This window comes from Myotis daubentonii, chromosome 1 (genome assembly GCF_963259705.1).
Source record: "Myotis daubentonii chromosome 1, mMyoDau2.1, whole genome shotgun sequence".
Taxonomy (NCBI): Eukaryota; Metazoa; Chordata; class Mammalia; order Chiroptera; family Vespertilionidae; genus Myotis; species Myotis daubentonii.
Window position 1 is genome coordinate 169,457,299 of NC_081840.1, and position 27,207 is coordinate 169,484,505.

General features: G+C 35.6%; 1 protein-coding gene across 11 annotated transcripts in view; it reads right to left on the reverse strand.

The window, feature by feature from the left end:
• Nucleotides 1–1,034: 1,034 nt before the first annotated feature.
• Nucleotides 1,035–27,207, reverse strand: part of SMARCAD1 (SWI/SNF-related, matrix-associated actin-dependent regulator of chromatin, subfamily a, containing DEAD/H box 1) — a 90,766-nt gene continuing 64,593 nt past the window's right edge. For 3 of the 11 annotated variants that reach the window (XM_059665279.1, XM_059665329.1, XM_059665309.1), the window contains 14 exons: nucleotides 26,597–26,687; nucleotides 23,406–23,505; nucleotides 22,422–22,481; nucleotides 22,253–22,328; nucleotides 19,412–19,547; nucleotides 18,745–18,882; nucleotides 17,434–17,529; nucleotides 17,219–17,336; nucleotides 16,872–16,993; nucleotides 14,729–14,917; nucleotides 13,490–13,608; nucleotides 12,430–12,612; nucleotides 8,259–8,368; nucleotides 1,035–2,385 (listed from right to left, as the gene is read on the reverse strand). In XM_059665279.1, coding sequence (XP_059521262.1) covers nucleotides 2,324–2,385; nucleotides 8,259–8,368; nucleotides 12,430–12,612; nucleotides 13,490–13,608; nucleotides 14,729–14,917; nucleotides 16,872–16,993; nucleotides 17,219–17,336; nucleotides 17,434–17,529; nucleotides 18,745–18,882; nucleotides 19,412–19,547; nucleotides 22,253–22,328; nucleotides 22,422–22,481; nucleotides 23,406–23,505; nucleotides 26,597–26,687 — 1,600 coding nt within the window. In that variant the 3' untranslated portion in view covers nucleotides 1,035–2,323. Of the gene's footprint in view, nucleotides 2,386–4,898; nucleotides 5,466–8,258; nucleotides 8,369–12,429; nucleotides 12,613–13,489; nucleotides 13,609–14,728; nucleotides 14,918–16,871; nucleotides 16,994–17,218; nucleotides 17,337–17,433; nucleotides 17,530–18,744; nucleotides 18,883–19,411; nucleotides 19,548–22,252; nucleotides 22,329–22,421; nucleotides 22,482–23,405; nucleotides 23,506–26,596; nucleotides 26,688–27,207 lie in introns of those variants that run through there. The other 8 variants (XM_059665261.1, XM_059665257.1, XM_059665269.1 and 5 more) reach the window with 7 other exon arrangements.

A 27,207-nucleotide genomic window follows, 5' to 3' on the forward strand; every position in this document is an offset into this window, starting at 1 on the left:
CTCCTCACTGAGCAAGTGAGAGAATATGAATGATTCAGAGCAGAAATTGAATTGCATATTATAATTGGGAAAAAAAATATTTTAGGAAGAGTTAAAAAAATCAATTTAATTTCATGGAACATTTAAGGGTCTCACTTAAGGTCACACAAATAGAAACCAAATCTCTTGATACTCCTATCTAACCACTATACAACAACACCAACAACTCGGAACAATATTAATGTTTCAATATCAGTACCTACTGACTATGGGGGTCAGGAATACAATTGTGAAAACACATAAGGTGTATGTCTTCCATCTTTGTGTGACATACTAAAAAAGGCTGCTTCAGTTGGTCAAGATATTACTCCAACCATGGCCTCATCTGCTCTCTTTACTAATTAATGGATTATACTTTACTGACATCAGACCAATGAAGGCACTCATGAGAATAGATCCCTAAGTAATAAATTCCAGTTTATTGAGAAAGAGACAATATAAAGCACATATGATCTCATTGTGCTCAATATTTTTTATTTTTAAGGGTAAAGGGAGAAAGGGTTAAAAACTATTGAAAAGGGTGTGAAAATACAACTTAAGATCACAAATACTTTTATTAAGCCTCAGACATAATAAAGCATTACAGGGAGAACCCAACTACATTTCATTAAAGATAAAAAATATGGTTTTAACAAAAACAAAAGAAATAGCCTACCAATGAAGATACATTAATACAGAAAAGTTATGAGAAATCTATTGTAATATTTTAAAAGGTAATATTCTTAAAAATTTGACAAAGTAATTTGGGTACTGCGATGCAGGAGGAGACAGTAATATTTGCCGATTCCTTTTAGTCCTCATACTAAAATAAATGGAGTATGTTTAATACACCATCAAGATTGGCTAAGTCTACTGAGTCATGAGTTTTCAGAGTCCACAATATCTGAAGAATCACTATCAGAGTTTCATTAGCCTTCTAACTACAGAGGACTATATTACCCTAGCATCTTAGCAAGTCAGGATGCCTGGAAAGTATAATCTCCAATTAACAAATCTTTGATTTATAAATAACTTTATTTATAATGGTATTTACATAATAAAAACAACACATGAAACTCACAAGTTATACAAAGAAACTGATGTGTAATAAAAACAGCAATATAGACCGACAGGCAAAAATTTAAAGAAAGACTTAATAAAGAGTTAAATATCAAGTAGACAACTTACTTCTAAGTTTCACTTTGTCACCCACACTGAATTGGAATTGAATAATGGCTCTCTCTTCAGGAGGTCCTGTACTGGAATTTCTGGAACCTGGTAAATCATATTTTGATAAGCATGTAAAGTTAATGACCTATTTCCATGCAGTACCTAATGCTTCCTTAACATGAAGTCACATTCAGTCTGCTTTGAAGTGAAATAGCCTGTTAATCTGTTCTGCCAGGCTAGAAAAAAATGTCACCAACATTTTGCTGATGTGTGATTTGGCAGAATAACTACTATTTAGAGAGTAAAGAGAACTGGAGCAGAAATGACTGGGCAACAGTTTCAAGAGAAGCAAAAGCCAAGAGAGGGAAATCAATGAAAACATGCACAGGAATGGGCAGAGTAATATACGCACAATTAACGCAGTTGGGAAATGAACAGAAGTAATTAATTATTCCATGGAGCAAGATAGGGCTTCTTTAGATACTATTCACTGGAAAACAACTTAGTGCCTAGCCAAACATACTTGTTTTAACAGAAGTAGTTGGGAGGACCTGGGGGTGTCAGTATATGGAATGCCACCTTTAAATTCAGGTTGAGTTCTAGTTGACAGTGGTGAACATCTGCTTCAAATAGCAATAAAATGAAAGCTATATAATCTATACAGCTGTATTCTTTAAACCTAACGTAATAAAAAAGAATTTCAAATGAGACAAGCAAAAACGAGACATAAGCATTGTCAAATAAGGCACATGTAAAAATCTACACACATTATCCAGTGAAAGACAATATATATATATTTGGAGGTAGAAATAATTACAAAAATACTGACATTTCTAAAGCATTAGCATATTTGTTACAAACAATCACCAACTAATCCCCATTCAGAAAACTGTTTTGTAAAATGATTATTCAACATCTTTAGGACTACATATTTGTGGCTTTTATTGAAACTTTATATGTGAGCTTCGGGAGAATTCAGTTAGTGGCAAAAAAGTTGTCCATACTATGAGAAATGTAATATGGAAATTATAAAAAGTTACAAATGTTCATAAACCCCATGGTCATCATAATGTAAATGTCCTTGAGTGCACCAAGTTGATATTTCCTCATCAATCAGGAATTCACAATTCTTATTTCACAAGCCCATTGATGTTTTAAGTAACGTGGCTATATCTGCTGGCATGCTCCCTTCGTCTCCTGCAGGTTAGAAAGTGGCATTAAAAGTTTAATAAAAATACTTTTTAATATTTTATAAAATATATTCATTCTCTCCAATTTTTGCTACTCCGGTGAATTTCTAATCATCTTTCAAGGCCCCATTTGCTTCAGTGTCATTTCCTGTTAAAAATCTTTCCAAATCTGTCTGGCTGGTGTGGTTCAGTGATTGAATGTCTACCCATAAACCAGGTCACAGTTAGATTCCAGGTCAGGGCACATCATCGATATTTCCATCTCTTTCACCCTCTCCCTCTCTTTTCCTCTCTCTGAAATCATTAAAAACGTATTTAAAAATAAATTTTAAAAATCTTTTGAAATCCCTCTGTACATTAGAGCTACTTCCTCTGTGCTCATGCTCCTATTGACAGTACGGCATCAGCAGGCTATGTTGCTGATGTGATATAGATATATAAGGATACACAGATAGTTGGATCACATCCTATTCAACTCTGCATAGTATTTATTCCTCAAGTTTGCTAAAGTGAGCACATTTATATAATGAACTGAATATTAAAACAAAAATAAAGCTCCCAAATCCCAACCAAACAAGAAATCATATCATCTACATCCTTAATTTTAGTCCAAAGATACAATCACTAACTTGGGCTTAATCAAACACATCAAAACAAAATTGAACACACCGTAACAGTGAGGATTACAGTGCCCACTGTAAACTACCATTTCCCAATGTTTGTCCCATGTTTCAAATAAATGGGGCCGCAGTATCTGAACATTTATCCAGGAATTAATCAGGATTTCCTAAGGTATGAAAACATCTGTGTCAAGGTAGCATAGGATCTAGTCATTCTTCATTATTTCCATTAATCACTCAGATTGTTTTTAGATGAAGTGTTTGTTTATAATAACAACGGTACAGCTGGCAATTCATAAATATTTATACACTTATAACTATGAATAATTTTATAACTTAGAAATGGCTAAAATGTAGCAAAACTAATCACTTCTCTCTCTCTAACCCCCCACCCCAAGTTATAATCTAAAATTATGAGAGTACTTTTATCTACTCTTCTTTCAATAAAAATCATATGCACAGGAACACAAACTATTGCATTAAACCCTCAGAAAATTCACTGACATCTCTGCCTCCAAATTCGTCTACAGATTTGAAGATAGTCTATTTTGTGAGTGTGTGCCAAAACCAGCAAAATCTCTGACTCAAAATTCTTCTGCGTGCCAACCCTAATTTTTTGAGAATATGTTACACCTACTTGATATCTCTTAAGGTGTATGTGAAGAACCTTGAAGAAATAATAAAATTCATTCGAGAGACAAAAACACAGTATATGATGATGAAAAATACATTTATTTTTTAATGTATACATGTACACTGATAGTCCGACAGAAAACTTTATGACTCCGTTTGATATTATCAGTGGGACTTCTGCTGCTGCATCACTGATGACAGAGACTATACATCAGGTTTATATTTCGTGACCTTCAGAGATATGCACGAGCTACTACTTTCATCCGTCAGGCTACTCCTATTATGAGACTTAACAAAATTCATCACTGAGAACAAAGCGTATGTGGATGAAAACATGGAGAGTAACGCTGTTGCAAAGTTTTTTAAACAGAAAAAATTTTCTGGAATGGCATTCCAAGTCCTCAGTAGTTCGTTTTCGACACTTCTCTCTGGTACTCCTGTCTCTAATCGCTTTTTTTCAATGTTTTCCAAGTCAACTCTAAGGTCAATAAATTTCTGCTTCCAAATTGAGCTACTCGGAAATTCAATCAACTGCATTTCAAAGTCAGCCATGTCTATCCATGAAAACATTTGTAAGTTTAGTTACTCCAGTTTCATGCTGTCTGGAAACCTCATGAATTTTGCTGTCTCTTCCAGTTCTCTGAATTTTGCAAATCTTGAGAAGAACTGCTCAATAGTTGACTCGATGATGTTTAAAAACAGCTTTTGAAGGCTTTGACAGTCTGTTCTGTCATCTTTTGGGAGATCTCTGATGTGCCTCTTGAGGTTTGGGAAATATCTAAATCTCTCACCATCCACATCCCTCTTAAAGACTTCCAGTTTCTTTTCAAAAGCCTTTATGTAACCAAACATAACATCAAGTGTCTTGCCAGTTCCTTCTAATTTAACATTTAAGTCATTCAAATGTTCACAAAAATTGTAAATGGAAGATTGTGAGAGAGGGCTTCGCATGCCAGCAAAAGTTACTGGCATGACATGTTTGGCACGCTTGCCAGGGGTTGCCCACCCCTGGTCTATAACATCTAAATTGACACTTGTCCTATATTAATTGATGCCATGAATAAATAACTGAACAAATCCAGAATACAATAAGACAACAATACAAATCTACATGACAAGAAGACTCTCCAAAATTCGATATTACTAGGAATTCAGGAGGAAAAAGGAAAGAGTGAAGACTCTTCAAAATTCAAAGATACTAAAGAAATCTATACTAATAAAAAGCCTAGGTGGCGTCTTGCCCTCATGTCGCCACAAGATGGCCGCCCCCACGATGTCACAAGATGGCCGATAGGGGAGGGCAGTTGTGGGCAACCAGGCCTGCAGGGGCGGGAAGTTGGGGGTGATCGGGCGGGCAGGGGAGCAGTTACAGGGCAATCAGGCAGGCAGGCAGACAGAAGCGGTTAGGAGCCAGTGGTCCCGGATTGTGAGAGGGATGTCTGACTGCCGGTTTGGGTCTGATCCCGAGGGGTCCCAGATTGGAGAGGGTGAAGGCTGGGCTGAGGGATAAACCCCCCTATAAAGTACATTGAGGAGGAAACTGGGGGAAAATCCAGATATGGATATAATATTTAAAAATTAATTTTCTTGGATGTAATAATGGTCATTATGGCAACTTAAAGGAATATGCTAAACTATTCAGAATAAAGTGTCATGTTTATAACTGACATTAAAAGGTTCATGGAAAGAAAAGGTTGAATGTCTGTCCTGGAGGAGGTAGGCACTGGTGTCTTCAAGGCAGGACGCTGGACTGTGATGGCCAAATAAGCTCGAAAGGGCATTCTCACATGAAATGATGAAAACCTTAATGCAAAACGCTCAGGATCAGGAGGTACTGTTGTAAACAAAAACATGCCTGTATCAGCAAAATACAGAGCTCCTCTGCTTGATGGATAGCATGTTGTGAAACAGCCCTGAATGAGAACCCTGGAGTCACAACCAGGGAGGCACCCAAAGCCGAGGGAACAATGTGTGACCTGTACTGAGGAAAGAAAAGACTCCCCCCTAGCCCCGCCCCACAATTTCAGGTGGATCAAAGACCTGAGCTTGAAAAGCAAAACTTGTACTTTTTGGAAGTAACCTAGATTATCTTCATGACCTACAGATAGTGATACGTGACATAAAAAATACTAACCAGAAAGTCTGACAGATTTGACTACATTAAAATGGGGAAATAAAACAAAACCCCAACCCAACCTGACCTTCAAAATACATCATAAAGAAAGAAAAACAAACTGCAGAGTAAGAGGAGGTGTCATGGATGCAGATGACTGACAAATGGTAGTGTCCAGGATATGTAAGAACTAAAGCAAAAGAAAGTCTTCCCAACAGAAAAGTAGGTAAAACTACTGAATTGTTGCTTTTAAAATGGAGAAATTCACTTCAATAAATATAGGTGTTCAAGCTCATTGCTAATCAGGAAATGCATTAAAATCACAGTGATTGTTTTTCATTGATTGGTCTTAAGTGCACTACACCCAAGAGCATGGCAAATATTAGAAGTTTTGACAGTTGTTGGTAGACTAATGGGAATTTTCTAATGGGGTGGTGAGAATGTTAACCAGTATGCCACTTTGGAAAGTAGTTTATGATTATTTAGTCAAGTTGAAGATGGACTTCAGATCTAACAATTCCACTTGTTGGTATTTATTAGTATGCCAGAGAAAATCTTGCTCAGCTATATCCAGAGACATTATAACAATGTTGTTAGCAATATTGTTCATAAGAACAAAAAGCTGGACAACAAAGTGTCCATCAACATTATAATAGTTCAAAGAATTGTGGTATCTATACAGCAAGAAAATTTGTTGAACAGCAATGGAAAATGGAACATTATATGGCAACAATAATAAACAAATTATAGCTACATGAAGCTATTAGTAAAGCAACATGAATCTCACAAGCATAATGGTGGGTGTAACAAGATGAAGACAAAATAATATATACTGTATGAATCTGTTTTTATAACATTCAAAACCAGGCAATACTAACAAAATAAAACCCCCCACAAAAGCAGGCGATACTATGTTGTTCAGGATGCATTCCCAGGCAAAAAAACTACACAAGGAAAAGCAACGAAGTAATTACCACAAAAGTCAGAATGGCAATTACCTCTGAGAAAAAAAAAGGAACTATGATAAAGGAAGGGCAAAGGAGGTACTTCTGGAGTGCTGGCAACATACCTTTTTTCTTTTTTTAATTTAGGTGATGATTACACAGTTGTTTGATTTAAAATAAAATAAAATAAAAAAGGTCGAAGCAAATGTTGCAAATGTTATAGTAAACCCTTGATTTTGCAGACCTTGATTTAACAAGCCTTGGAATTAACAGACAAAATTTCTGATCCGTAAGTCATATGTGAAAATCAACATCTGTTAATTTTAAAATGCTGCTCACCAAGATTTACTTATAATTAAATTAGAGGCCCGGTGCACGAGTTTGTGCATGGGTGGGGTCTCTCGGCCTGGCCAGCGACTGGGACTGATTGGGGCCCTTTCGCCCAGTCCCAATTGGGGCCATTGGGGTGGGCCAGCTGGAGGTAGGGACCTCGGGAGGTTGGCCCGTTGTGGGAGGTTGGCTGTGGGCGTGCACCGACCACCAAGGGGCAGCTCCTGTGTTGAGTGTCTGCCCCCTGGTGGTCAGTGCACATCATAGCGACCGCTCATAATGGTCGCTTCAGCCTTTATATATATAGATTAACGGGTTTTTTTGTTTTGTTATTAATTCACTGTTATTTTAAACAAATTTTAGCAAACAGACCATATATTAGGGAAAAAAACACTAGTAATTTCACCAACATAAATAAATATTACATATCTACAACTATATTCTACAAATTGTCACTGCTCACAATGTTTGGTGAATGATTAGCACTTGAGCACATAGCATCGAATCTCACCAGGTAATTGGTTTTGTTGTGATGTGGCCTGACTTTCTGTAGCAGTTTTTTTTTTTGTTTGTTTTTTTTAAATTGATTTCAGAGAGGAAGGGAGAGGGAAGTGAGTGATGAGGTGGGAGGCTTTTGTTTGCCTTTTATATATTTTGAATTTTGTATCTTTTCATATATATGTATCTTTTCATGTATATGTTTTTAAATTTTTAAACTTACAAAACTAAAAATTATTCTTTTCAGAAGGTGGTATTTGAGGGTTTTTTTCCCTAAAGCCAATTACTTTCATCTGAAATTATTAAATTTTTGAAAAAATGCATTTGATTATACTCAGTGCAATAAATATTTGCTGGTCAAATATTAAGGTAAATAAGCTAGTATTAGACCATCAATTTTGAATCTCTTGATCCATAACTATTATGCAGTAAGTAAATGATGATATTATAGATAAAATTATAGATCCAATTTTAATTTCTTTCTCGAATGTTTTGGTGTCAGAGATAAGGGATGGAATAGGCAGAATTTTGCAAAATCAAAGTGTTTATTTACATCAATTCTGGCAAAATTATCTTAGTTATTGTTGTACTTTTGAAATGAGTATGTTTCTTTTCTCCTATGCCATCCCTAAAATGTATGCCAGTTAAGGACCCAGACCATCTTAGTTACCCTTTGGTATTGCTAATTTGTTACATTTCCATATGAATAAATAGCTGAAGTTTCTGCTTATAAACAACTTACCTTCATCTACTGTGGTCATATCTTGCTCTAGTTTCAATTTCTGTTGGTTAATTTTTAACATGGATTCTTCAATCGTCCCTTGGCTTATTAATTTTATAACTAGTACTTCTCTAAAAAATAAGAGAGATGTCCACTGGTTACTAAATATAAAATGTTTAGATACATGTGAACTATATAAATCATCTTAGAGTCCTATAAGGATATTTTAAAAATTATATAACAAATATATACATAAATTTGAATTTCTTTATTCAAACTACTTGAAATTCACATTTTCTGAGCATGTCACTTTTAAACATCCTTTCCTACTAATCCAAGAGAAGCGAGAAAGATATTTGTACGTTAAAAAGTATTGGGTTTACAACACAGAATTGGGTTCACATAGTAATACCATTTTAAAAAGGAACTGCCGGGAGCCGGTCCATCCTTGCTGTTTCAAAGGACCTGGCATATATGGCATACTGTTCTTAAAATGTTTGCTCACCTTCTTGGCACTATTTGTTTTAACCAAGGTCTCCTCTCTGAGTAAGGTTGTTTCCCCAGGTAGGGATTTTCCCCTGAAGTTAGGGAGGGAATAAAACCCCTCAACTAAGTGCCAGGCGGGTAATTAATCACTTTAACTACGAACAATCATGCTTAAGCTACATAAGCTTTACTCCCTGGAATGGAGATAAGAAAAGCCCTAACCTTTGTAATAGAGATTGATAGGATTGAATCAACTGGTATAAATATAGATGTAACAAGACAGCAAGACACAGAACTTAGAAGACAGAACCTACACAGAATCTAGAGACAGAAGAACTTCGCTGGAGAGAACACGGCAAAAGATCCTGGACAGAAACTGGCAACAGAACCTAGAGACAGAACCTAGCGAGAGAAAATGGCAAAAGATCCTGGACTGAACCTGACTATAGAACGTGGCAAGAGAACCTGACTAGAACCTGGTGACTGAACCTGGCTGGAGAAGCTGGACAGAACCTGGCTGGAGATCCAGACCAGAACTTGGCTGGAGATCCTGGCTAGGCTGCTGATCAACTGAACACTGTCTCCGTGTCATTCCTTCTTAGCCAACTCCGTCCACACCTTTGGGGACCCCTGGACCTGCTGGGGTTGGACCCCAGCCAGGAACATGCTTTAATTATTAAGTTCAAAGAAATAATTCAGTACAAAAAGAAACAGTATAAAGATTACATGGGAGGTTTGAGTCCCACAATAGGTACTGATACCTATTTGGTTTATAAATGAATATATCAATGTCTTGGAAATACTGTCAAATACTCCACAAAGAAAACACTGTCTGCTGTTTACATGTGAAAGTAGAGTTGAAGTGTAGGTATTTTTTCACCTCTATATGGTCCTGTGACCAATATCAAAATTAACCATCACCTAAAATATCTAGAACTCAAAGAATCTATTTCCTAAAGAGTAATTGGGTAGCAAATGTATGTATATTATCAAGTCTATCTGGCTCTTAAATGGTCTAACAAGCAAGTCTTTTTAATTATTAATCACTTCAAAGGCACTGGATCATTGATAATATCACCATTTCATTAGCTACAGAATTATTTGGATTGGGGTGGAAAGTTATTTTGTTTTAAAAACTAAAAATTGAATAGGTTACACAGTGAAGTTCATATTTCACACTGCTGGTATAAAATACATCAGCAGCCATGCTTTGATAAAAAATATAAAAACTAAGGCAGGACAGCTGACAGACTACACTGTCATAGTCCATATACAATAAAATTACATTTGATTAAATATAAATTCCAGAGAAACTAAGATGGCGACATAGGTAAACAACTCAAATTGCTGCCTCGCACAACCACTTCAAAATTACAACTAAAAGACAAAACAGACATCATCCAGAACCACAGGAAGGCTGGCTGAGTGGAAATTCTACAACTAGAAGGAAAGAGAAAAGCACACTGAGACTCAGAGGAGATGCGGAAGTAAAGTGCAGAGGTACGGAGGCGCGCATGCAGAAAGGGCTGGTAACAGAGGACGCCGATGTCTTTTTCAATTGGGAGGGAGTCACAAGCTCCTGACGGCCCTGAACTTCAGTTCCGGGCGAGTCTCTGGGGACCCAGGACTCATACCGGGAGAAACTGGACTGTCTGGCATCGGGTGGAACTCGAGGGCGGCTTTTTCTCAGAGGTGCTTGCAGCGATTACCAGGACACTGAGAGGGGACACTGAGACCCGGGGGGCCTCTTAGGGCAGGGCTGAGGATCAGCCATAGCTGTTTCCTCCGCCCTGTTGATTCCCTGAGACCCCGCCCCACCCAAGCTGCTAGCAGAAGTCTTTGCAAATGAATGTGCTGGCCCTTTGAGATCTAAACTTACCTAACAAACTGCAGCTGGGTCAGAGAGACCCAGAACTTCCAAAAGAAGGCCCAAGGCATCACAGCAGCTTGCACTGCTTCACAGCTGGGCCTCATCTGGGCACCTCCAAACCCCAAATAAGGGAGAGGAATCTGCAGATCTCTCTGTAGCTCCTGCTGGGTAGCCTCAGGCAGAGGCTAAATTAGCACCTTCTTAGAGATCCAAGAGCCCGTGTACCCAGTGGTCACATTGGGACCGTCCAGATTACAACTCCTCAGATTCATAATGGACACACTCAGGGGGCAGACTCAGTGAGCACCAAAGCCCCACTGAAGCAAGTCTTGCCCCATAAGGGTGTCTTCAGCACAGAAGTTCTCCCACTGTAGACACAGCTGATTCTCACAGCCAATTGGCCTGGAGGACAATTCCTCCCAGTGATACCAAAAACAATCAAGGATTAACTACAACAAGACTGTGCACACAGCCCACAAAGGGGTGCACCAAGAGTGTCCACCTCAGGTAATTGGGGATGCTGAGCCACTGGGCCCTATAGGGCACCTAGCACACAAAGCCACTCTATCAACACAGGGAAGCATAAAAAATGTGGAGACAAAGAAACAGATCACAAATGACAGAAATGGAGGAAAGCAAACTACTGGATATAGAGTTAAAAACCACACTTTTAAGGTTTTTCAAGAATTTTCTAGAAACTGCCGATAAACTTAATGAGACCTACAAGAAATTTAATGAGACCCTCGAGTTATGATAAAGGACCAACTAGAAATTAAGCATACACTGACTGAAATAAAAAATAATATACAGATATCCAGTAGCAGACTAGAGGATCGCAAGAATCAAGTCAAAGATTTGAAATATGAAGAAGCAAAAACCACCCAACCAGAAAATCAAAAAGAAAAAAGAATCGTGAAATATCAAGATAGTGTAAGGAGCCTCTGAGACAACTTCAAGCGTACCAACATCTGAATTATAGGGGTGCCAGAAGAAGAGAGAGAGCAAGATACTGAAAACCTATTTGAAGAAATAATGACAGAAAACTTCCCCTACCTGGTGAAAGAAATAGACTTACAAGTCCAGGAAGCGCAGAGAACCCCAAACAAAAGGAATCCAAAGAGAACCACACCAAGACACATCATAATTAAAATGCCAAGAGCAAAAGACAAAGAGAGAATCTTAAAAGCAGCAAGAGAAAAACAGTTAGTAACCTACAAGGGAGTACCTATATGAATGTCAGCTGATTTCTCAACAGAAACTATGCAGGCCAGAAGGGAGTGGCAAGAAATATTCAAAGTGATGAATACCAAGAACCTACAACCAAGATTACTTTATCCAGCAAAGCTATCATTCAGAATTGAAGGTCAGATAAAGAGCTTCACAGATAAGAAAAAGCTAAAGGAGTTCATCACCACCAAACCAGTATTATATGAAATGCTAAAAGGTATTCTTTAAGAAGAGGAAGAATAAGAAGAAAAAGGTAAAGATAAAAATTATGAACAACAAATACATATCTATCAATAAGTGAATCTAAAAATAAAGTGAATAAAAAATCTGATTAACAGAGTAAACTGGTGAATATAATAGAATCAGGGGCATAGAAAGGGAGTGGACTGACAATTCTCGGGGAGGGGGGGTGGAATGGGGTGTGGGGGATGTGGGAAGAGTCTGGACAAATAACGTACACCTATGGATGAGGACAGTGGGAGGGTAAGAGCAGAGGTGGGGTGGGAACTGGGTGGAGGGGAGCTATGGGGGGAAAAAAGAGGAACAACTGTAATAATCTGAACAAAAAAGATTTATTTAAAAAAAATCATTTCAACTGAAATCACTTACTTAGTCTGGCCTACCCTATGGCATCTATCCTCTGCTTGTTTATCATTGTAAGGGTTACAGTCAATATCGTGAAGTATAACAACATTTGCTGAAGTCAGGTTTATTCCTAAGCCACCAGCTTTTGTTGACAGCAGAAACACGAAGATATCCATATCGGTATTATACTCATCAATTAAATGAATCCTGTAGGATAAATATATTAGGTTACATCTCACTAAAAGGTATATAATTAAAATGAAAACAATCACATCACATGAAAAATAAACTTGAAGATATAAATGCATGCTTTTCGTATTATAGCTACATTACCTGCAGCTATATTACTGAAAGAGCTTCCCAATTCATCAACTTCTTTTCTATGCCATTTATCTCTACTAATTCTTACTTAATTCAACTATTCAGAATTGATTAATTCCTGAAGGGCTATTTTGTCCTTTGTTTAATGGTTCTGGCTTCTCTAAATTCTATATATGGCTTTTCAGTCTTTAACCTTCTCCAAACTCTGTCAACTGCTACTAGTATACAATATAAGTATGAATTGAATCTCAAGATCAAGCGGTATTGGTGTAATCTCTTTATCATGACTTCCCTCACTGCAGTGCAGGGGGAAAATATTCACTCTGGCTGATAAAAAATAAATCAAGATATAATGCAGTTAAACACTCTAGAAAAAACATTCCATTTTTCAAGATAACCATTTTTAGCATTTGGGAATTAAAACATAACTTACTCAATTTCTCTTAAAATATGAAAGGCCAAGATTTTAAAACAATCTCAGTTTACAGATAAGGTGCTTTAGACTTTGAATGATTTTTAAAGAGAAAAACACTACTAAGTATACAATTATAGAACTGTTTCAAAATATACTTTATGCAATTCAGGCCAAAAAAATTTAAAAAAAAAGTTCCTCATCTTCAGGTAATGACTAGAAGTAACCACACATAAGACTCAAAGCAATACAATTCTATCAAGTGCTCTAGACATTTAAAATGCAAACAAATAATATAATTTGAGGGTAAGGTGGATAGAAATTTTTGAAACTAAAGTAAAGTATACCAACCTTTCAGAAATCTGAGTCTTTCCATCTAATCTGAGGTACCTATGCTGATGATGTTTTAAAAGAGCCTCTAAAATATCCAGCATCATGGTAAATTGGCTAAATAATACAACTCTATCACCCTGTGAAAATACATATATGTATTAAATACATGGGAAGAAAAATTATAAATATCTAATGTTCAACTGCTTCTTTAATAGAAATAATCATAACTAAGGTAAAATTCTTATTTTGGATTGTATATAAATTAACTTAATTTCTAAACTTAAGAACTAAATTCAATTTTCAGTTTTGATTTGTAAGGTCAGTAAATGGGAATAGCTACAAAGTACTGTTTGGGTTGTGTTCCTATTAATGTAAGCTATTTCCCATATAAACTGTAGTGTTACTTAACCTTTAACATAGTATCTTCAAAATATTAATTTTGAAGCAATCATAGAGATAGAGTGTTACCTATGAAATAATGGTGAGATTCTTTTTTTAAAAACACCAATATAGATATGTTCTAATAACTTCTATTTTTCTTTTGGAGGTTCGACAGAGGAAAAGTAATCAGGAAAATATACTCCCATATACAGTGGAAATCCCTTATCTGCGGGAAATACATTTCAAGATCCATGGTAGATGCTTGAAACCACGGATAGCACCAAACTCTACATATACTGTTTTTTTCCCCTCTACATACATACTTTTTCACTTAAAGGAAGCACTTTACAGCTTGTCTTCGGCATATCCAAATTACTAGCATCACTACTCTTGCACTTTGGGCCATTAATAAATAAAATAAGGGTTACCTGAATACAAGCATTGCGTTACACAGCCGATCTGATAACCGACTACAGATCTGATAACTGAGAGAACTACCGAGTGACTAATGGGCTAGTGTACATAGTGTAAATATGTTAGCACATACTGATTCATGTCCAGGTGAGACAGCGCAAGATCTCATCACAAAACTTAGAATAGTATGCAGTTTAAAACTTACGAATTGTTTATTTCTGGGATTTTCCATTTAATATTTTTGGATCATATTTGGATTTTGGTGACTAAAACCACAGAAAGCAAAAGGGCAGATAAGGGGGGAACTACTGTATCTTCCCCAAATGCTCAAAACACTAGTTCCTAAAAGAATGCAGAACAGACAATGGCTAAAACTTTAAGAAAGTCAAATCATGCCAAAATTGTCTTAAGAAGTTTAACTAATTGGGAAAACACATAAGAAGTAGCATTCTTCTTTAATACCTTCTCTTTTAGTTCCGACAAAATGCGTGCCAAAACTCGGAATTTTCCAGAATCTAAAATCAAGTCCATGTCTAACTGGAAGTTATTAATGTGCCGATACTGTTTACAAAGAACATGTAACTCAAAGTCTGTCATAACTTCCATATCTTCAAAGATCAGGTCAGGGTTAGCTTCACAATGTGTAGGTTCCTCAAAGCAAAACAAACAATACACATACTTCAAAATTAAGATAATTTATATGATCAAAACAATCTAATAAATTGTTCACATCTGATAAAGTATCTAAATCATAGAAATTTTAGGACAACATATGTAAGAAAGAAAACTAATATTTTTTAAGTACAATAAAGGGGGAAAGTTCTTACTATTTTAGAATTAGCATAATGAAATATATATAGATGAAATAAGATCTAGAATTTATTTCAAAATAATCTTGGGGAAGGGAAACAAGAGTAGTGTTACCCTTATGCACTGTTGATGGGACTGCATAGTGGTTTAAATAACCATTCATTTAAATGATCACAATAACACTATGAACAACAATATGGAGAAGTATCAAAAACTAAAAATAGATCTATCATACAACTCAGTAATTCCACTTCTGGCACTTATCCGAAGAAAACGAAAACACTAACTTGAAAAGATATATGCATTCCTATGTTGAGTGCATTATCATTTACAACAGCTAAGATATGGAAGCAACCTAAGTGTCCATAGATAGATGGATAAAGAAGATGTGATATATAAGTACAATGAATATTACAGAGAAATAAAAAAGTATGAAATCTTGCCATTTGCAACAACAGGGTATTAAGCTAAGTGAAATAAATCAGACAAAGATAAGTAACATATGGTATTACTTATATGTAGAATGTAAAAAAAATGCCAAAAAACCCACATGAACAAACAAGAACAGATTCATAAAAACTGACCAAATGGACGGTTGCCTGAGGGGAAGGGAAAGGGAGAAGGGTGAAAAAAAAAGGAAGGGGAATATAGTCAGTAATGATGTGATAAGTTTGCGGTAGCAGATGATGAACAGTATTAGTGAGTGATCACATTGTAAGGTATAAAAATGTTGAATCCCTATACTGTACACCTCAAATTAATATAACATTGTATAGCAACTACACTTAAATAGATAAAAAATAAACAAAGACTAGTGTCATTCCAGATAATAATCGCAGAAAATGTGTGAAGATTATATGGGCAGAGGATTTCATTATACATTTCTCTCCACTTTTACATGTTTGAAATTTTCCATAGTAAATTTAAAAATAATAGTAAAAAGAAAAATCAAAACAAATAGCTGCTGCCCAGCCGGCGTGGCTCAGAGGTTGAATATCGACCTATGAACCAGGAGGTCAGGGTTTGATACCAGGAGATCAGAGATTGATTCCCAGTCGGGGCATATACCCAGGTTGCAGGCTCGATGTCCACTGTGGGGTGTTCAGGAGGCAGCCAATCACTGATTCTCTCTCACTGTTGATGTTTCTCTCTCTCTCTCCCTCTCCTCTGAAATCAATAAAAAATATATTTAAAAAAAAAAAAAAAGCAAATGGCTTCTTTTAACAGAAGAAATATGGGTAGGTGCTAAAGAAGAATGTGGTAAAAATAAAGAGTAATGGCTAAAACGAAAAAAATAGAGAAAAATGACTCACTACCCAGGCGATAAAATCTGAGAAATCTTAGGGGGGGGGGGGCGGCATAAGTATATTATAAAGTCTAGATCAAGAATTGGCAAACTTTTTCTGCAAAGGGCCAGATAGTAAATATTTTAGACTCTGTAGGCTAAATGATCTGTTTGGCCAACATTCAACTCTGCCCTTGTATTGAGAAAGCAGTCACAGACAATGTCAAAACAAAAGGCTGGCTGTGGCTGTTAGAATAAAACTTTATTTATAAAAACAGACTACCATATTTGTCCCTCCAGAGGTAGTTGGCTGATTCCTGGTCAGTCCTTCTTGGCTCTTATGTCTCTCAAATTATCTTGAACTTTGTCTTAAAACATATTTGTTTTTCCTAAATGTGGTTAAGTTAATATGCTTATTAGGGTCAATGGTCTGATTTTTAGCTTAACAATTGACCCTCATGTTTAACAGTGGTAAGAAAGCTTAGTGTTAGCCTAAGATGGGACCTTTACCTTCAGCATCAGCTGGGACATTTCCTTGAGCTTTTCAGCTGTGTAATATTGGCGATGTAATAGAGGATGATTGGCCATTTTTCTCAACTGCATCATGACATTGCACATTTCTGTGTTTTTTTCTGTGATCCAAAGAGACAGATTTTTAAAAAATACAAAAAACAAACATAAACAAGCTGACAGCTGTTTGTTGAAATATATCTCAATGCAAACAAAGAGCTAAAATTATTTCTTCATATTACAACCAACTTAAAAAAATGAGTGGAGCCCACTATAATATGACTAAACAAAATGCTGCCCCAGTACAAGATCATTTTTCACGTAAAATTGTGAAAATCAGATTATACCCAAGTTATTGATAGACTTCTTCAATTTGCTGAAAAGACCCAGGTAGAGTTGCTCCTGTTTCTCCGACATGGGACACAACTCAATCTGGTCCTTCTTGGGGGGGAGCTGCTTGAGAACCTGAGTGAGGAAACCAGTTTAAGTAAAACAATCAGATAAAGATGAACACAGACATTTAAAAAACAATCGTAATAAAAAATATGAAGATAACAGTTACCTCATCTTTTACTCTTCTGAGAATAAATGGTTTTATAATTTGTTTTGCATGTGCTATTCTCTCCTTTTCATATATACTTTGCTCATCTGCTGATTTCTAAATAAAATAAGAACATATGCTTTTAGAAATTATATTCATTTAAATGATCACAATAACAATATTATACAACATGAAAATTTGAGTTGTTTTGCATAGAAACTCCATTTATTCTAGATGGAACTTCACATTTGTATTCTGGTCTATAATCTACTTAAAGCTCCATATGTATTTTGAGATTTCATGACATGTAAATTGTGTATTCTGCTGAACTGTACTAGGTTAGTTTTCAGAAGTCATTAACTGATGAGTTGTTACTGATTACCTAGAGAACGTAATGAAAAAGTATGTGCGTGTGTGGGTATGTGAGAGAGAGAGAGAGAGAGAGAGAGAGAGAGAGAGAGAGAGAGAGAGAGAAAGGGGGTGGGAAAAGGTGAGATGAAGGGTATGAGAGAGAGGTAAAAAACTTGTATTTATTTGTGGAAAACGGCCCTAAAAGAAAACTAGTACAGGTGATGTGAATCATGTGCTCTAAAAAATGGGCATAATTATTAGTCAAAACTGGTTAATTTTGGAGAATTAAATAAGTGGAATTTTATTCTAAAATGTAAAGGTATCATCAAGTGAGAAAAAATTCATTAGTGAGTTAAAAAGGCAGTCAATTGCAGCAGAAGACTATCACAGAAAATGCTTGCAAAATATGTATAACAGGAGAATCAAGAATCTATATTAACACTGCTATATGGAAGAATTTACGAGTTTTTGAAGACTATATATTGTGCTTTTTCTAAACAACCAGGAGAAAATTAACAAAATTTTCATCTAAACGGATTTCTTTATTGTAACTTTTAGAAACTGTTACTTTTGTATTTATGAACTTTTATTTCAAAACTATGTCCCAGGATAGGAATTTTCAACCTTTGCCTAGTTCTACAGTTCACCTGTTAAAAAAAAAAAGTGCGAACTTTCCTGACCAATTTTAATAAAGCAACAATCAAAACTTTTCGCAAATATTATATATCAGAGACTTCCACTAATTTAAAGTTGTTATTCTTCAGAAAATTAGCATGTTAAAAACCAAAACTTTTAGACACAGATTACAGAAGCCACCAATTCATTTCTCAATGTGTTTTGGCTGATTTCTCAACTCATCCAAGGATAGGAATACCGACTACTTAAATTTCAACATGAAAACAACAAAAAGACAAAATAGAAGAATGACCCAGGTAAAACACAAAGTAACATATTTGGGAGTAAATATGAATTTATGCTTACTGTCTTAGAAGAAAACATTCTTCGTATTTCACTTGTGCTACTACTAAACATGTGTGGCATAACAAAATTCAACAGCGACATGAGTTCTAATAGATTATTCTGAACAGGTGTGCCTGTGAGCAGCAAACGGTTATTTGCCTGTGAATGAAGGTAATTAAGATTAGTTGGTTTTTTTAAATTAGAGACACATCCTTCTTTGTCTACCCTCTGCAGTGGTGGTGGTGGTGGTGGGGATTAATACCATTATTAATAATGTAACATTCTGTAATGAAAGGTTAGTAATTTAAAAAAAATTATCATCTATTGTATCTTAAGGCAGAATGTGTAAAACTAATGGTTTCACTTTTTAAATAGGTAACTTGCATCTTTAGATTACTTTATGAGGTAATGAAAATAGATTATATTTAATATTCAGAGTTTATCACACAAGACAGAGGTGGTAAATTGAGGCTCATGAGCTATGAATGGTTTTTACAATTTTAAAGGGTTGTAAAAAACAGCAAAAGAACAAGTGACAGAGGCTAAATAGTCCACAAAGTATAAAATATTTCCTATTTGGCCCTTTACAGAAAAAGTTTGCTGACCCCTGATATAAAATACTACTTACATTAAAATACATAATATGAAATGTTATCAAAATTGGAAAAATTCACAAACACTCTCTTACATTAATTGTCATAAGGTGCTGGTAGCGAATAGAGCCCATATTCTTCAGCATATGGCCCTCATCAAAAATTGCGTAATTAAGTTTTAATCGTCGAAAGAGACCACGGTCATCAGAACTACTGATTGCACAATTATACCTGTCACCAAAAGAAAAAAGGAATGTCTAGGGTTATACCTTTATGAGCCACTAGTAAGATTTATTGCTTTGTAAAATTATTTTTATTTATACACTTTTAATCACTGGTATCTAAAAGATACTACTAGTTGGTGCTCAAATAAATATCAATGTAATGTAATTTATCTAGTAATGACTGATGTACATGTAACCAAGTTTAAAAATGGCCCAGCCAGTGCGGCTCAGTGATTTGAGCGTTGACCTATGAACCAGGTCGACTTTCAATACCTGTTCAGGGCACATGCCTGGGTCGCGGGCACAATCCCCAGTGGAGGGCGTGCAGAAGGCAGCCTATCAATGATTCCCTCTCATTATTGAAGTTCCTATCTTTCTCTCCCTTTCCCTCCCTCTCTGAAATTAGTAACCAAATCCTATCTAATACCAGACAAACATGGTAATTGACCATGCCTTCACTATGCCTCCCATTGGCTAATCAGCATATGCAAATTAACCAACAAAGATGGCAGCTAATTTGCATATACCAGCTGGGAGCGAAGACTGAAGACACCGTAGAAGGAAAGCAAGCAAGGGAGCCAAGGTTGCGGAGACGGGTGGGAGAGAAGCGGTAGAAAAGGGTGGGGTAGCAGCAGCAGAGATGGAAGCAAAGCCCTATTTTTGCAGGACTCTTCCTGCAATGGGCTTCTAGTATATATATATATATATGTGTGTGTGTGTGTGTGTGTGTGTGTGTATCACTTCCATAGGTAGCTAAAAGAATATTTAAATGTTATACTGTAATCAGACAACTTCTACATACCTAGGAAGAAGCCAATTTTGGTAATGTATATGTAATCTGCACTTGTTGTACACTTCACTGCATGAACTGTTATATTTTTAAAAGCAGCAGAAAAAAGGACATTACGCTAAGATATTTCTGTTAAGAACATCCTACTATATTAAACTAGCAGAGTAGATCCAAGAAATAACAGTTAATAGAAGTACAAGTCTATATAAACAATTTTTTGAATTAATTATTTTAATCATGGCCTCCTTTAAATATACTTAATATGCTTAAGATAACCTATTTAATAAATGAGCATTAAATTCTCTGCTAGATATTTATGCCAATTAGCTACTAATGATTAACTTATTCGGTTATATTTTCTATCCTTATTTCTAACTCAAATTTTTCACTGAGATTACATTGTATTTACTATTAATACTTGTAAGATAGAAATATTATAAATTACCTTGGTGGAATATCTTAAATGTTACTTTATTGTTATTTTTTAAAGAAATGCTTTTTATTTTTAAAGTTTTATTTAAGTATAGTTGATATACAATATTATATTAGTTTCAGGTGTACAATATTTTTATATCTTACAATGTGATTACCTGCTAATTTTAGTAACCATCTGTCACCATACAAACTTATCACATTATTAACTATATTCCCCTTAACCTTTTTGACCCATCTCCCTAAACATCTCCTCTCTGGCAACCATCCTTCTGGTGTTTCTACGAGTCTGTTTTCATGGATTTTTTAAGATTACACACATAGGTGAAACCATATGGTATTTGTCTTTCTCGGTTTGATCTATTCACTTAGCATAATGCCCTTTAGGTCTATGTTGTTGCAAATGGCAATATTTCGTTTTTTTTAATCCTCACCCAATGATATTTTTTTTCATTGATTTCTAGAGTGGAAGGGAGGGAGGAGGGGGAGAGAGACACGGAAGGGAGGGAGGAAAGGGAGAGAGAGAAATATCTATATGAGAAATATCAACGTGAAAGACACACCAATTGGTTGCCTTCCTTATGAGCCCCTACTGGAGCTGGGGAACCTGTAACTTTGACTGGGAATTGAATCTGTGGTCCTTCAGTACATGGGCGATTGTTCTAACCACTGATCAAAACCGGCCAGGGCAGATTTCATTCTTTATTGCTGTGTGATATTTCATTGTACATGTACATATATACCACATCTCCTTTATCCATTCATCGATGGATAGAAACATAGGTTATTTCCAAATCTTGGCTATTATAAATGATGCATATCATCTTTTCAAATTAGTGTTTTTATTCTCTTTGGATGATACCAGGAGTGGAATTGATGGGTTGTAGAGAAGATCTATTTTTATTTTTTTGAGGAATCTCCATTCTGTTCTCCACAGTGACTACACCAATTTGCAGTCCCACCGGCAGTGTACAAGAATTCCCTTTTCTCCAAATCCTTGCCAAACACAAGTGATTGTTGACTTTTTGATAATAGCCATTCTGACTTGTGTGAGGTGGTTTCTCATTGTGGTTTTAATTTGCATTTCCATGATGATTAGTGATGTTGAGAATCTTTTCATGTCTGTTGGCCATCTGTATGTCTCCTCTGGAGAAATGTCTTTTCATGTCCTTTGTTCATTTCTTGTCATTGAGTTGTATGAGTTAAATGTTACTTTAACTGAGAGAATATTATAACACTATACTTGCAGTCAAGTAGACAAAACCTTTTTATAACCAATGTCAACCAGTCACCTAATGTACTAGCAAAAAACTGCAATCTTGGTTTTATATACCAAACTGAAAAAATGCCTGAATCCTCATCATAAATCATTCCATTATTTTAGTTGCACAATTCTTAGCATAAACTTTCCTTCATATTAATATTATATTTCTTTTTAAACTTGGAAGCTGCACAAAATTTCTTTCTAGAAAACTTTTCTCAATACTTACGTGGTCACAATTACATTGTATTCTTCATATTTACTATGAATGTTATATCTTATCTGTTTACGTTCTTCTTGAGAACCTAGAATTTAAAACAATATGCATTTTGATTGTACTTATTGTACTCTACTGTATGTTAAAATTTTAAAATTAAAGCAAAATGATATATTCTTACCATAGTAGCAGAGCACCTTCAAAGTGGGGCACCATAAATTAACTTCCCTTAACCAGTTATCTATGAAACAAGAGATATTACTTGCATCTGCTACAACAGGATATGTGTATGCAATAAAATCAACACTACAATTTGACAAATTTTGCCCAGAAATTATTTTATAAAATAATACAGGTGATTTTTTGTTAAATTATAGGACCTTCCCAATTTTACTCCTGATGATTACAACTGTTTTGAGGTTTTGAGGTGGCATCAAATAAAGGGCAGAGAACCAACCATTGTATTTATAGGTGATTAATGATTTCCTATTTAAAGAAATGTCAATTTTGGTTATATTCATACATACATTCTCTTACTCTATTCTACACCCAATCAATTGAGCAAGAATATAACAATAATTTGAATGTGAATGAGTTGAATACTTTCTGATTCAATAAATGTTTAATTATAAATTTAAATGTACTTAGTTTCTTTTAGTTATTCATCAAAACAATTTATAAGTATTATGAAAACAAGATAAATGTTATCAAATGGTCTTTGACTTATAACAATTGACTTATACTTGAGTTTTTTTTTCTTTAAAAGACTTCTAGTACACACACACACACACACACACACACACACACACACACACACACCACAGAAATAAATATTCACCTCCACAAACTAAGGAATCGCACATACACACTCGGCTTTTCTTCTCCCTACGTAAAATAGGCTATAGTCAAGCCCTAGCTGGTTTGGCTCAGTGGATGGAGCGTCGGCCTGTGGACTAAAGGGTCCGGGGTTCGATTCTGGCCAGGGGCACATGCCTGGGATGTGGCCTCGATCCCCCTCAGTGGGGGGCATACAGGAGGCAGCCAATCAATGATTCTTATCATTGATGTTACTATCTCTCTATCCCTCTCCCTTCCTCTCTGAAATCAATAGAAATATATTAAAAAAATAGTGTAGTCAAGTATGGTTGTCCACAGTACTACAAACCTATAGTTGACGCAGGAACAACGATCAAATGAGGACCTTTATTACCCTCCTGATAGAGGTATGCCAGGAATGCAATGGCTTGAATAGTTTTTCCTAGGCCCTAAAATTAAAAGTTCAAAAGACAATATATGAAATGTAAAGATAAACAAACAAAACAAATAAATATAGAAAATACGAAAGAAAAAATATATTTCTGGTTTTGATTCCCTATAATGCAACACTATGAGAATTTCTATTAGGTTCTCAGTTCTTAATGAGATAAAAGAAACAAATATCCAAGGGAAATTACAACTTAGCTTAATGAGCAAGATATATCATAACTGCTAGTTAATATGTGACATACATTAATATGGAAGATCTTTGCATTGCACATAAAGGATATAATTTTGGTAACTATTTATATAAAGCAAACATTTAATACACACTAGATGGACTAATTACAATGTTCTAATGACTAATTAAAGATATAACCTTATTACTCAACAATTCCACTCCATATTCTATATGGGAGAATATTGCCACAAAAAGACTTGGGTAAGGACGTTCATATCCTATTATAATATAAGAGCCAAACACTGGAAATAACCTAATGCCCATCAACATGAGAATGGATAAACATGTTATAGCAGACTTATACTATGGACTTCTATATGCCAATATAGTAGCTGATACATGTAAATACTCGAATGAATTTCAGTAAATTTGTGATGCATCAAAAGAACCAGAAATTAACAGTATATACCACACGGTTCTATTTATATAAAGCTCAAAATCATAAAAAACTGATATGGTGATTGGCATCCAAATGGTGGTGGTTATAAAGGAACTTTCTGAGATGATAAAAATGTTGATCTGGGAGGTGATCACACACAGGGGTACATATATGTAAAAATTCACTAAGGTGAACATTGCATGTTTTATTGCAGCTGAATTATATATCAATAAAGTGTTTGTTTTTCACAAAAAGGTATTGAAGAGATTTAGCTCCTCAGGGGAGAAAGATATTATCATCTGTTCAAAAATGAAATCCCCCTCCCTCCCACTTGCGATTCATGTGTTGAAACCCTAACCGCTGGTGTAACTGACCGACTATATTTCAAGATAGGACCATTAAGGTTAAATAAGGTTATAAAGGTAGGACCCAAACCCCTCTTAAAAGAAGAGAAAGAGAGCCCTGGCCAATGTGGTTCAGTTGCTTGAAGTGTCATCCTGTATACTGAAAGGTAGCAGGTTCAATTCCCAGTTGGGCATGAAAGGAGGGCAAACAATCAATGTCTCTCTCACATTGATGTTTCTCTTTCTCTCCCCCACTTCCCCTTTCTCTAAAAATCAATAGACATATCCTCGGGTGAAGATTTTGAGAGAGAGAGAGAGAGAGAGAGAGAGAGAGAGAGAGAGAGAGAGAGAGAGACAGACACACACACAAAGAGATACTAAGGATGTATGCACACAGAGAAAAGGCCATGTGTGGGCACACCAAAAAAGTGGCTAACTACAAACAAAAAAAAGTGGCCTTAGGAGAAACCAAACCTGCCACATCTTGATCTTAGGACTTCCAGCCTCCAGAACTATGAGAAATAAATTTCTGCTAAGCCACGCAGTCTTTGATATTGTGGTAGCCCCAACAGACTAAGACACTAACTTATCACAAATATTGTCCTTTACAAGTTACAAAAACAGGTTCAAATAATATACCTCATTTGATACCAAACATAAGATTTTATAACATAAAAATTACTACATTTTATTAATGTTGGCAATGAGAGATTAGGTCATTGATAAAGAGCAAATGACTCAAGAAAGGCAAAGCTGTGATCCAAAACCCAGACTGACTGCTCAAATGCAGTTTTCCCACTGCTGGGGTCCAACCCCAGCAGGTCCAGGGGTTCCCAAAGGCGTGGACGGAGTCGGCGAAGAAGGAATGACATGGAGACAGTGTTCAGTTGATCAGCAGCCTAGCCAGGATCTCTAGCCAGGATCTCCAGCCAAGTTCTGGTCTGGATCTCCAGTTCTTCTGTCTCCAGGCTCCGTGTAGGTTCTGTCTTCTGAATTCTGACTCCTAAGTTGTGTGTCTTGCTGTCTTGTTACATCTGTATTTATACCAGTTGATTCAATCCTATCAATCTCTATTACAAAGGTTAGGGCATTTCTTATCTCCATTCCAGGGAGTAAAGATTATGTAGCTTAAGCATGATTGTTTGTAGTGATTAACTACCCGCCTGCCACTTAGTTAAGGAGTTTCATCCCCTCCCTGACTTCAGGGAAAAATTCCTACCTGGGGAAACAACCTTTCTCGGAGAGGTGACCTTGGTTAAAACACAGCGCCAAGAAGGTGAGCAAACATATTAAGAACCGTATGCCATATATGCCAGGTCCCTTGAAACAGCAAGGATGGACCGGCTCCCGGCACCCACAACCTTAATGTTCTATATCTAACTGCTATATCTATTTTGAAATCCTGCATACATTATTCATTTTTCTATCAGGTAAACAGCTAAACAGTACCTTTGCTTTAAAATGACATGCGTGTAGAAATAGTGGAAGCCCTTAAGATTACTAGAATGTAATTAGAGAACAAAGATCACTATCCTTGTTCATTTTTATTTTGGAAATCTAACACACAATGTAATATATATATATGTATTCAATAAATATTTTCTCCACAGATCATGACTCATTTTTAATAAATACTTCGAAAAAAGTATGGCGGGAGGAAGAAGGTAAGGTTAAAAGGCAAGTTTCTATGCAATAGTATCTAGACTACTGGCTGTAATAAACTGCCCAAGTCTAGGGTCAAGCAAATGTGACTTGGGAAAGAACAGAAACTCAGAGACATCTAGCAAAATAGTGGAAATGATGTTGATGAAGTTCTGATAAATGTATGAATTTATTTACTAACAAGGTCAAGTATCTATGATAAATTTTAATTTTAAAGGCAGCTATGGAAAAGTGCATATAGTACAATCTCATTCATTAGTTTGATAATCAGATAGCAAAAAACCTATATTCATTTGCGGTTGGGGTAGTAAGGAGGCTAGGGCTAAGACAAGCAATACAAAACCGGGAGGAGTGAGAGGGATATAGATACTGAAGTGAGGGAAGTAAACTACAGTTAAGGAAAAATTTCATTCTTTAAATGACAGCAAGGATGTCTTTTAATGAAAAATCCTAGAAATAGAGTTATTACTCACCATTTCATCTGCCAAAATGCCATTGAGTCCATGTTTATGTACCAATGCCAACCAATTCAAACCAACCTTCTGATAGGGCTTGAGTGATAAACTGATAAAGAGAGAGTTACCAAGTGTTACAGATTTATACTTCCATTAGTTTTCTCACATGAGATTTAGGTTTATAATGTACACAAAAACTGAAATACTATGTCTAATCTTACCTTTTAATTTACTGTTATGAACTATTTATATGTACTTAAAAAAAATCAGTCCAAAATATAATGCTCTTTCTTTTTTTTTTTTTTGGTCTTGTCAAATTTTATTCTGTATTTGTTGATTTATTTCTTCTGGCAATAAGAATTAAAAAAATAAATTCCCATATTTGGTCATAATGTAATGTCAACAAATTAACTAAATAACTGCAATATTAACTATGATAACGTTTATACTAAAAAATTGTATTGTACTGATTTGAGTTTTAGCACATTAAGAAACTTAAAGTATGAAGACAAAAAATACATGAGCATAATCTGTCTATCTCACTTGGAAGCCTTTTCTCATTCTCATTAGGACAGCATACAACCCATCTAACATGAAAACCTAGGACAAGGCCATGCCCCCCATTCTCC